Source organism: Oncorhynchus nerka, unplaced genomic scaffold (genome assembly GCF_034236695.1).
Source record: "Oncorhynchus nerka isolate Pitt River unplaced genomic scaffold, Oner_Uvic_2.0 unplaced_scaffold_1863, whole genome shotgun sequence".
Taxonomy (NCBI): domain Eukaryota; kingdom Metazoa; phylum Chordata; class Actinopteri; order Salmoniformes; family Salmonidae; genus Oncorhynchus; species Oncorhynchus nerka.
The window spans coordinates 30,809-43,111 of record NW_027039458.1 but is presented as its reverse complement, the minus strand read 5'-3'; the positions used below and the strand labels follow the sequence as shown (position 1 = coordinate 43,111).

General features: G+C 41.6%; 1 protein-coding gene and 1 long non-coding RNA gene across 2 annotated transcripts; both read left to right on the top strand.

Annotated features, from left to right (window-relative positions):
- The first annotated feature begins 1,244 nt into the window (after positions 1 to 1,244).
- Positions 1,245 to 7,805, top strand: LOC135567663 (uncharacterized). Its single transcript, XM_065014963.1, has 6 exons — positions 1,245 to 3,140; positions 3,409 to 3,484; positions 3,735 to 3,841; positions 4,076 to 4,112; positions 4,232 to 4,650; positions 6,731 to 7,805. Exons 1-6 carry the CDS (start codon positions 3,082 to 3,084, stop codon positions 7,803 to 7,805), a joined length of 1,773 nt encoding a protein of 590 aa, XP_064871035.1. The 5' UTR covers positions 1,245 to 3,081.
- A 14-nt stretch (positions 7,806 to 7,819) lies between these two features.
- LOC135567664 (uncharacterized) lies at positions 7,820 to 11,159 on the top strand. Its single transcript, XR_010462385.1, has 3 exons — positions 7,820 to 9,631; positions 9,782 to 9,869; positions 9,994 to 11,159. It is a non-coding gene; the product is annotated as an uncharacterized LOC135567664 (long non-coding RNA).
- Positions 11,160 to 12,303: the final 1,144 nt, after the last annotated feature.

Here is a 12,303-nt window from a genome sequence, read left to right as displayed (position 1 = left end):
CCACCCTGAAGTTGTTCTTCGCCAGGCTGGTCACCGCATAATGGCACAGGGGTCCCGTTTTCTCCGCTTCCTTTGCCATCTTCATTACTTCGTCATGTTTTTCTTCTTTGTGAAACGTCACATCGAAAGCCTTCTCATTCGGGTTCCCTTGAAGGCAGAGCACTTCCTTCACCTCTATCCTGAGGCATCCCATCAAAATGGTCCTTCCAAATGTCTCTCTACTCCACGGTTCCATCTCCTTTTCAGTCCAGGCAAATCGTAAGGTATTTGCCATACCAATCCCGGAACCGATCTTGTTTGCTTGTATTGATTCATTTTCAAAAAATAAGCTCTCTTCAGAAAAAGCTTCAACCTGAAATGAAAAACATCTTTAATAGGAAACGGTGGAGCAACTAAAAGGTGTTGACTCTCACATCTATCAAGACCAAAAATAACAACCGTGGACGCTACACAAAAACAGTAAACAAAATAACAACCGTGACGCTAATGCGAGCTGCGCTGAAACAAGCCATCAACATAGACAATCACCCACAAACAAACAGTGCAACCCAGGCTACCTAAGTATGATTCTCAATCAGAGACAACTAATGACACCTGCCTCTGATTGAGAACCATACTAGGCCGAAACATAGAAATCCCAAATCATAGAAAATCAAACATAGACTGCCCACCCAACTCACGCCCTGACCATACTAAATAAATACAAAACAAAGGAAATAAAGGTCAGAACGTGACAAGCCCGTTGGTAGTGGTAGGCTTCTGGCTGTGATCTCTGACCACTGTAACAGTGAATAGTGGCAATTTACCCGCGGTGTATAGGCTTGTTTACTAGGCTAACTAGTGCATTGGGGTGGGCTATGTGCAGCATGGGCATACAGGAAACCACTCTAGCCGCTTAACTCACCTTGGCCACGAGCTCTATAGTTTACAGCTATTGCATCACCTACAAAGCATCAACTGAATGTTGAATGTCAGGTATTTTAATTGTCTGTATTGTCTACTTGTTAAATGTTTGTAAAGTCTTATCAATTGGTGTTGGACCACAGGAAGATTAGCTAATGTTATAGCGTTAGCTAATGGGGACTCTAGTAAAGATTCACAAGACTGTTCACAGATTCACATTGATCACAGAATCTGATTGATAATCTTAATTTGAAGTTTGAGTTTTTACTGGACAACCAACACTTGACAGATGGGCTAATCCATAGAAAGAAAATGTGATCTTGGATCTTGAACTCCCTAGCTACATTTCGACTTAATGTTCAATATTACTAGTGGCACTCTGTCCTTACGAACAGTAAATCATTGGGTCTGACTCTTTTGATTTAATGCAATTTCATCATCGATAGTGAAACAACCACCACATAATCGTCAACTCCCCCCTACAAAACATGAATTTATTTGTGGTTTATCCTCTAGCTATTTGGTATTAGGTGTGATCCTGACTTGGAATGGCCATTAAGTTACACATTGTTTTAGGTCCAGTTAGTTTGGAAGTTGTGGTAAATGGGGGAGTGTGAGCGCGTGTCATGAGATGCTGCAGGTGTTGATATGGGGATGGATAGGCTACCACTGCCTTTAATTACTACGCTCTGCCTGCACCTACCTCAACTGGTACTCTGCTGCCTCGCTGTGGTGAGAGCACTAACACACTGAACATGATGGACAAGGATGCTCCATATAGCCATTCATCACTGTCCAGGATGGATGTAATACAGAATGACAAGATATGGTTTGATATCTCTTCTGAAACTGGGGTGGGGTTATTGAGTTCAGGGTTGTGTAATGGTTGCTTCCATGTCAGTCCTCAAAGATGAAATTGCATAGAATCGAATGAATCACATCCAATGATTTCCCGCTTTGGACATTGTTTTGAAAATGATTCTCCATAGCTGCCATACCTTTGATGTCATAAACTGTTACAGAATTACCCTTCCTTATTATAAACTCTGATTAAAACTATGGAGTTCATTGACCTACAACACATGTGTGTGTATTTGCCCTTAAAATGATATTGCTAGATGGAAGAAAATAATAAGATAGGCCTAAACTGTAATAAGATGTACTTTGAAAGATACTATAAATAGCAGGAGACATACCTGGGTTCTAGACTGGTATTTAGGGCAAGCATTTTAGGATTATACATATGGTTAGTGTCAACTTCTACTTACACGTTAAAGCTCAGCCATGTTGCTACATGTTTACTCATTGACTTCAAGTAGAGCATTGTTTGTGAATCTGAATAAAAGCCTAATAAAAGTGTGTCGCCCCCAGTTTGGGCAGCACTGCTACACTGCTTTTTTGGGCTAAAGGTGTTTGTGACACGTGCATGTGTTCCAGTGATGTCATAATTGTTTGTAGGTTCTATGTTGCCTATCAACTTGGCTGTCCTTCAGAAAGTAGATAATACTTGTATTTTCAAACGATTAATAAAAATACTCACAACAAAACAAACTAAATAGATTTAATCCATTAATATGATATTGCCAGATGGAAGAAAATAACAAGGTAGGCCTAAACTGTAATAAGATATATCTTATAGACTGCTTCAGTGCATTTGGAAAGTATTCAGACCCCTTGACTTTTTACACATTTCATTTTTTACGTTACAGCCTTATTCTAAAATGGATTACATACAACATTTTCCTCATCAATCTACACACAATATCCTATAATGACAAAGCAAAAACAGTTTAGACATTTTTGCAATTTAAAACGGAAAAAAACAGAAATACCTTATTTACATAAGTATTCAAACCCTTTGCTATGAGACTCGAAATTGAGCACCGGTGCATCCTGTTTCCCTTGATCATCCTTGAGGTATTTCTACAACATGATTGGAGTCCACCTGTGGTAAATTCAATTGATTGGACATGATTTGGAAAGTCACATACCTAAGGTCCCACAGTTGACAGTGCAAAAATCTATTTTAATTCCAGGTTATAAGGCAACAAAATAGGGAAAATGCCAAGGGGGGTGAATACTTTCGCAAGCCACTGTAAATGGTTCAGTTCACATAAACAGTCATTATTTTCAGTTTGAGAGATCATCCCGGGCTTTGCCCCGTCTGCTGTAGCTGAGATGTCCCTGGAGGACATAGAACAACAAGACTATGATGTTTCTGACACTGAGACAGTCAGGTAAGGCCACTTACACTCTGTCCAGTTAGATATTTGTGTGGAGATTAAGAGAGAGAGACTAATAAGAAAGAACTTGTTATGGGGCAGGTCAGGCGTCATTCATGGAGTCATTTGTAGGGTCAAGTCCCCAGCCGATCTATTTGAACCCCTCATTATTTGTGGCCATGTATTAACTACTAAGTGAGTCTTTGACATGAAGACAGTGGTTAGATTCTGCCATTGGGACTGCTCTGATGTTGTTTCCATTCTCTCCTGGTTATGACCATAGAGCCTTGTCCCAGTCTCTAGACCTGCCTGTCTGTGTGGTGGATGACCACCTGACCTCTGAAGCTGTCAATGAGATGGTAAGTTGACCTTGTCATTTCATATTACAACATTAATCCAATAAAATGTTATAGTGATGCTATCATTGGCAATGTTGACGTACCACAACCATCTCTGTTGTGTTTCAGTTGTTTAAATTTGTCCAACGTTGCCAATGCTCCTCCACTCTCTAACGGTTCATAAGTTCTTTCAGTATGATATTTGTTGTATATGTTAAGTTTGACTCTGTTGGTGCCATTATTTGAGACTCATAATGTTTATTTCTACCAGAAGCAAAGCAGCACTGTGGAAACCACAGAAGAAGAGAGCCTCAACAGTGCCAAAAATCTTGAGTCTTTTTCACTGATTATCAACTTCCTGCAGAACCTAACTGAGGAGTATGTTCTATTTTCTTTGGTACAGTACTACTATCAAACCTGTAAAGGATTGTATGAAAGCAGATTCATCAACTACATTTCCATTGCGAAAAAAGTTACATCACACCACAATGTTGTCAAAACAATTGCTACAAAGCATGTGTAAAATACTGTTTAATCTGATGACTCTACTGACCGACATTTCTGACAACATTAATACTATTAATATGAATAATTCATGTGAATAATTTTCAGGCAATGGAGTAGGATTCGTAATGGCATTTCTGACCCGGTAAGATCTGAAAGCTTATTTAGAATACAATGATCACTGAATGTTTAGCCTTGTTCATAAGCTTTTGAAAGATGCACTATGCAACATTTTAAAACACTTCTTCTGTTTCTGGAATACAGCTGACAAAACAACAGCTTGCCGGCTTGTGTCTGAGGATTGTCCAGTTTTTATCGGACAAGCTGATGCAGATCATCATCCCAGGTCTTTACGAACTACTGGGCATCCAAGATGCTGCCTCTCCATTGTCACAGAGATCTCTCACATCGTCACTCACCAGTCTGTTAGACGATAAGGTTAACACCAAGTCCCGCGTGAGATTTACTGAGGCTGGTGTACCTAAGAGGCCAGGCAGTCGAAAGTCTTACAATAGCTTTCGCATCCCGACTCCCTACCCTTCCTCCAACTGTATGGATCAGGAAGAGGAAGAAGAGCAGGAATCACAACAACTTAAGTTCAAGGAGATTTACCTGACTAAGGAGATGGGCAGTCTGGGCAGTGGAAGCTACTGCCCAAAACCATTGCCCAAGCCAGCCATGAGGTATGTCTGTAACCATTCTTCAATACTGCCTTTTATTTATGATTGTCTTTAAACAGTATTTGATGTTTATAGCAATTTCACATTTTTTTTAGAGGATAGATATGGCCATATAAAGTTGAATTCGGAGTTTACATACACCTTAGCCAAGTACATTTAAACTCAGTTTTTCACAATTCCTGACATTTAATCCAAGTAAAATTTCCCTGTTTTAGGTCAGTTAGGATCACCACTTTATTTTAAGAATGTGAAATCAGAATAATAGAAGAAGAAAGAATAATTTATTTCAGCTTTTATTTCTTTCTTCACATTCCCAGTGGGTCAGAAGTTTACATACACTCAAATAGTATTTGGTAGCATTGCCTTTAAATTGTTTAACTTGGGTCAAATGTTTTGGGTAGCCTTCCACAAGCTTCCCACAATAAGTTGGGAGAATTTTGGCCCATTCCACCTGACAGAGCTGGTATGACTGAGTCAGGTTGGTAGGCCTCCTTGCTCGCACAAGCTTTTTCAGTTCTGCCCACAAATGTTCTATAGGATTGAGGTCAGGGCTTTGTGATGGCCACTCCAATACCTTGACTTTGTTGTTCTTAAGTCATTTTGCCACAACTTTGGAAGTATGCTTGGGGTCATGTCCATTTGGAAGACCCATTTGCGACCAAGCTTTAACTTCCTGACTGAAGTCTTGAGATGTTGCTTCAATATATCCACATAATTTTCCAGCCTCATGATGCTATCTATTTTGTGAAGTGCACTAGACCCCCCTGCAGCAAAGCACCCCCACAACATGATTCTGCTACCCCCGTGCTTCACGGTTGGGATGGTGTTCTTTGGCTTGCAAGCCTCACCCTTTTCCCTCCAAACATAATGATGGTCATTATGCCCAAACAGTTCTATTTTTGTTTCATCAGACCAGAGGACATTTCTCCAAAAAGTACGATCTTTGTCCCCATGTGCAGTTGCAAACCGTAGTCTGGGTTTTTTACGGCGGCTTCCGGAGCAGTGGCTTCTTCCCTGCTGAGCGGCCTATCAGGTTATGTCGATATAGGACTCGTTTTACTGTGGATATAGATACTTTTGTACCTGTTTCCTCCAGCATCTTCACACGGTCCATTGCTGTTGTTCTGGGATTGATTTGCACTTTTCGCACCCAAGTACGTTCATCTCTAGGAGACAGAACGCGTCTCCTTCCTGAGTGGTATGACGGCTGCGTGGTCCCATGGTGTTTATACTTGCGTACTATTGTTTGTACAGATGAACGTGGTACCTTCAGCCATTTGGAAATTGCTCCCAAGGATGAACCAATTCTTTTTCTGAGGTCTTGGCTGATTTCTTTTGATTTTCTCATGATGTCAAGCGAAGAGGCACTGAGTTTGAAGGTTGGCCTTGAAATACATCCACAGACTCAAATGATGTCAATTAGCCTAACAGAAGCTTCTAAAGCCATGATATCCTTTTCTGGAATTTTCCAAGCTGTTTAAAGGCACAGTCAACTTAGTGCATGTAAACTTCTGACCCACTGGAATTGAGATACAGTGAATTATAAGTTAACTAATCTGTCTGTAAACAATTGTTGGAAAAATTACTTGTGTCATGCACAAAGTAGATGTCCTAACCGACTTGCCAAAACTAGAGTTTGTTAACAAGGAATTTGTGGAGTGGTTGAAAAACGACTTTTAATGACTCCAACCTAAGTGTATGTAAACTTCCGACTTCAACTGTACAAGCCAGTTTCAATACAAATTACTTATACAAAAAAAGTACTCTAATTTATCATATTATTTGACTTTAAAACAGAATAATTTAGTCTTTTTTTTTCTTCTCCAAACCGGCAGAAGCTTTTCTCTTTTATCTTTCTGTAATGAAAAGAACTATAGAAGTTGAATAAATTATTATTTTTTATTATTAGATGTGGTTGACACACCTCCACCACACTAAGGTGTTTTCCCAGAGCAAAAGCAACGATTCCCCCACTATTTTCAATGGTGCAGATGTGTTTGACACACCTCCACCAGAGCAACGTTCCTCACAGCATTACATATTATTTGTTTGACTGTGATGATTTCTGTTTGTTTTTTTCAAGAACCTCTCTGTCTGATGTGCAGAAGAAGACAACCAACTCTGACTCGCTACAAGTCCTCTTAGGTGTCTCAGAGGACACCCTCGTCACCTGTGTGCAGGACAGCCTGCAAGGTTCTCTCTCCAAACTTGCATGCATGTCCAATTCTCCATCTGGAAGTGCAGGCTCTCCGAAGATGACCCCTGCTGTAATGGCAGAAGTGATTAAAGATGTCAAGTCGGCCGTATCAGTGGTCGTTAAGAGTGCCTCCGCTAGCCAAACCTCTCAAGTGACACCGGTAAGGGGAGACTCACAGACCAAGGTGACTGAGAGCATGGTGAGAGAGCTGGCTGCTAAACTTGAAAAAGTTGACCAAGAGAGCAAGAGTCTAACAGGGCAAGTCATGACCATGATCTCTGACACAATGGTGGCTTTTGTTGACGAGAACGAACAGAATTTGCTGAAAGATCTGAAGGACAAGATCACGTTTTTGGCATCGCATGTTGGCTTCATTGACGATCTTGATGCCCTGTTAGATTGTATTAGAAAACTCTCAAGTGAGGAATTCAAGAGAGACACCACTCAAGCAGTGAGTGAGTTCCTAGTTAAAAGGTCCAACAGTAGCTTAACTAGTGCACAGCCTGCTTATTCTGTAGCATCCAGGTCTTGTTCCGTTCAAAACCAGAGAACCTTGTCAAAGGATATTTGTGCGGATTCTCCTGCCTTTGGCATCATTGACACATTTGTGGAAGACCTGCAGAGCTTGGCGCAACCTGCAGAAGTAGAGGAGAGAGATCCTGACCTCCAGGAAAATGCACAAAAGCGAAAGAGCAGGATCTGGTCTGCTACCACTAGTTTATATAAAAATATTAAGAAGACATTAAAGGGCTTCACCATTCACCGGCGGAGGTCAGACGTGCAGAGAAGAATGTCTAGCCATACACCCACAGAGGACTCTGGACATCTTGTGACTAAGGAGTACCTTGGTTTGGCAAGCCAGAACTTGACGCAAGCTAGTAAGAGTGTGCCTCACTTGCCCAGTTTGAACCAGGAAGTGACTCTACACACGGGTGTCAGCGAGAGTTCAAAACTTCTCTGACTGAAACAGACGAGGGTCTAATGAACAATAGTACCAAACAGGTCATTTCAACAATCTTGACCTCATGCGAGGATCAGACATCAAATGCACCTTGCTTCTCCACAGTAGGAAAGAAAATATCTGATATGTCCCTTGAGGTCAACATATTGGTAGGTGGTGTTCTGTCTCAGCTGAAGGACATCTCCTTGTCAAGGTCCCCAACACCATGTGAAGACATGTTTGAACGTCTCCAAGGTTCTACTGAGCGAACCTCTCCAGTAAGTCTAGATTGCAGCACGGCTGCCTCCAAAGGCATTGCATCTTCCCACAGTCTTTCAACAAAGAGCCTCCAAAAACTTTCTAGTCATGAGTTCCAAACCAAAGCTGAGAAAGGAGTGAGTGAGGTCCTCTCTAGGTCATTTAACATTGTGGAGGAAGGTACAACAGATAAGTACCTCCAGTCTGTATCTACATCCACCACATCTACTGATATTATACAAACCATAGTGAAAGATCTGCAGGAGCTCACCCAGACCACCCAATCATCTGACATGGTATCTGGAACCTCCCTGCTCACCACTGGACAGGTTTCTGAGAAAAGAATCTGGTCTGTTGCTCGTAACATCTACTACAGTCTGCAAAGTAAGATTACAGAGTTTCTCAGAAAAGATCTTCAAATGTCAGACACAACACTTGGTTCAATCCAAATATTTACATGTCAAAGCAGTCCTGCTTCACAAAGAGCAAGTCTCGGCCATCTTGAGGTCAACCAGAGCAGTGTTACACCTGGTGGAAACGATGCCTGTGTGGACATTCCGCACAAATTACTACCTAAAACCACTAAGCTCTCAGGATCCATGCTGGAGGATATTGGCACGATCCGTTGTAGGAGTGCTGACAGCCAAAATACAAGAAATACCTCTTCTTCACGCTCCTCCATCTCTCTAACACCTACTTCAAAATCAAAGCAGTCAGAATGGGACTTCACCTTGCCCGGTACTCCCATCCCCACTGAATTATCTGCTCAGAGTGACTTTCCCATTGTAAGAAACATGATCATTCAGGACTTGTTTCACACAGAGAACTTACTTCCCCCATCCTTTGTGGACAAAGTCAGGCAAGCTGCTGGGGTGGTAGTGGACGAAATGGTGGAAAGTGTTGAGAACACACAGGAAGATGGACAGGGTGCTTCTCATCCTGACGACCTCCGATCTGCTGTTAGGAAATTGAGAAAAATAATTTCCACTGGGACCATCCACATTTTCAGTCATGAATTTGTGGATAAAGTGATAGCCCTTCAGGACAGCCACAGCACTCCACAGGTCTTAACATTGGCAGCAGCCAGAAGTGCTTCAGACTCCATTCTTTCAAGGCTGAAATGGGGAAAGGAACAATGTGCCATATCCAGGAAGCTCTCCTCTCAGCTTCTCCAGATATTTGCTGAAGAGACAGTGAAGGGCTTCCTAAAACAGTGGTTAGATGAGTATGAAAATATAAACATTGATGTTTCAGTCCAGAATGAACCAAGCACCTCTACTTGCATGGTCTTTCCTATCCAGCTCAATCAGAGCAAGCCAGAGGATAGTGACACAATGAATCAGCTCACGAAGGTCATGGTCAACAAAATGATGGATGCCTTATCAGTTGGCTCAAGTCATCAAATGATCACCAAAGCCAATGCCAAATGTTCTTTTGAGTCCGGTACCAGCATGGCCACCAGTGACATTGTAGAAGGGATGTTGGATTTGGTAAGGGATAACACCAGCAGTACTGGAGAGCAGATCCCCATCTTCAAGTCCAAGAAAAGCAAGAAAACCATGTTCAGCAAGATATGCTTTAACATAAAGGTATAGTACAAGTACAGATTTTTGAATGTATGAGATATTATTTGTTTATATAATTCAGTATTTTAGCATTGTATTGCCTTTTTCCAGTTGATATACTGTACTTTAAGATATATAACAGTTTGTTTTAATATGCCTTTTCCCACCAAACAGGGTTCCAAGAAAGTTAGAAAGGACCACTGTCCTCAAAAGTCTATGGAGTACCAGCCTCAGAACACTTCCCCTACTGTGTACTTTACAGGTAAGCCCTGCTGCTGCTCATTCAAGACTAAGATATTATTACTTTAGCGTTCAACTAATTCATTTGGAAAGACATTGCACTCTGCTCTGAATGACATGACATCCTGGATGGTCTTTCTTTGCAGAGTCGAGGACAAATTCTCATGGCTCCTTTGCTCCAGAGGGAAATGACATCGCATATTCCTTCCCACCTGAAGAGAAGAGTCGCAAACCCTCCCTTTTCACCAGAATGTATAGAGCCATCACTAGAAGCTTCTCCAACCCAAGATAATTTTCCTCATTAAATGAGATTGCATTCATTTGTTGTCATATGTTGACTGTTTTGCTAGCACAGACTGTAATATGTTCTGCGATTCATCCACATGCATTGAGGAGTATACCACCTCAGTCACAGGCTACATCAATAAGTGGATTGACAACGTCGTGCCCACAGTGACCGTATGTACATATCCCCGACAGAAGCCATGGATTACAGGCAACATCCACACCGCGCTAAAGGCTAGAGCTGCTTCTTTCAAGGAGCGGGACACTAATCCAGACACTTATATGAAATCCTGCTATGCCCTCAGACTAACCATCAAATAGGCAAAGTGGTTGGTTAGGTCAGGGTGTGACTAGTGTGCTGTCATCCTGTTAGAAGGTAACAGATTATTTTTTTACAATGGTTAAATTGGATTTTCATTGTGTTCAATGGTGTTATTTGCCCCCTAGTGGCGCTTTCTGGTACTTAGAAAGACGACGCAAACAGGAAGTTCAGAAGCAGCTACAAACAACGCTACGGTGCAGGTCTTTCAATGTAGTTATTTCTTGTCACACTTCAGCCTTGGAAAAATATTTGTTTGTAAGTTCGATTCAAGCATTTAGCTAATGATGATAATCTTGTTATTGATAGAGTTGCTTACATATCAATGTTGATTGCATTTACTCACAAATTGCAATGCCTTTAATGTATGTCGATAGCTGTATTACTTTGCTCATGCGTCATGCAAACGAATTGTAAAATATACAATACTGTAGTTTTGTTACTGTTTCTAGTGTAATATGCTTTGTTATTCTACATAGATGGTTATACATTATTAGAGTAATGAAAGGAGCCAATTACCATATGGTTAACAATTAGCTATATGGTTTGGCATCATGCCAGATGCATGGTACCTTAGCGCGTGCTTTGTATTTATGCAACTTCAATTGTTTAATGTACAGCTACAGTATGTCGGTGTGAATTGAACACTAAAGTATATTCTTTTCTGTATTTTGCAGTTTCACAACATAAACGTTTTCAATATATTAATTCAAGAAAAGTCACGTTGTTAGCTTGGGAGTTTTATTGAAGACTTAGTTGTTAGCTATCTGTCTAGTTTTGCATGGTGTTGATAGTGGGATATGTAGATAGGGCCAATCCGAGTCGGTCAAGGATCGATTCGGACAAGGTGGTCAATTATATGACAAGCGACAGTTTATTCAGAGTAAAGATATCTGGTACAACGTATACGGGCTCATTCATTTGGAAAACCATCAGAAAGAGCCCCGATAACAGATTGTAAGCATGTTAAGTACAGTACAAAAAGTGGGTTGAGTCTGAAAGTCTCTGGCTTTTGATTGGCCACAGTTGAGGTGTTGTCTTCTTGGATTGGTCCTGTTGAGCCGTCCGTCGTTCCTCCGGGTCTCGTCCTCAGTCACACAATGTTCGGCTAGAAAGGAGATTAGGTGTGTGCGCTGTCCTCAGTCACACAATGTTCGGCTAGAAAGGAGATTAGGTGTGTGCGCTGGTTCCTGTCTAAAAGGGAGGATTTAGGTGTGTGTGTGTGCTGGTTTGTTCCTGTTACCCAAGGTCGGGAGTGTCAGTGCAGCTGGGGTTTGTCACGAGATACTGTTATCAGTGCTCAGTTGTAAGCCAGAGAGTAACAACAGCTTCATTATTAATAAGGCTAATATATTGCCAGGCATGCATCAAGCTAGAATTTCATATTATCCTAACAATGGGAACGCAACTCAAGGGCAGAATAGTGAAAAAACATCATCACAGCGGGCTCAAGCACAAGAATAACTACACACGGTGGTTATGTTTCTACGTTCATCAGCCAACAAAGCCTCTTATCCTAGGGAAGACCAGCAGTCTACGATGCAACAACCAGAGCCAGGTGTTCAACAGAGAGAGATGGAAGAGCCTCTTCAGCACATTAGGACCAAGTCTCAATCTACACAAGGTCATCAAAACAGTCAAGCAGATCCTCAACGGCGAGTTCTGCAGCCGTCAAAGCACGCGCCAAGGCAGACGCAGCGCGTGCACAAGTCCCCTATGCTGAGAAGGAAGCTTCTGTGATGAAGCAAAAGCTGACCTCGAGGCAACTTTATATATTCTCCAAGTTGAGAGAGCAGCTGCTGCTGCGTTGGCTGAAGCTGCAGCCTTTGAAGAAGCTGTAGGATCAGAACGC

Bases quoted from the DNA above. Each gene is read 5' to 3' on its own strand.
- LOC135567663 (XM_065014963.1), top strand. From the start codon at position 3,082: ATGTCCCTGGAGGACATAGAACAACAAGACTATGATGTTTCTGACACT. The intron at 3,141-3,408 runs GTAAGGCCACTT...TTATGACCATAG, and splicing joins TCTGACACTGAGACAGTCAG to AGCCTTGTCCCAGTCTCTAG. The intron at 3,842-4,075 runs GTATGTTCTATT...AATAATTTTCAG, and splicing joins CTGCAGAACCTAACTGAGGA to GCAATGGAGTAGGATTCGTA.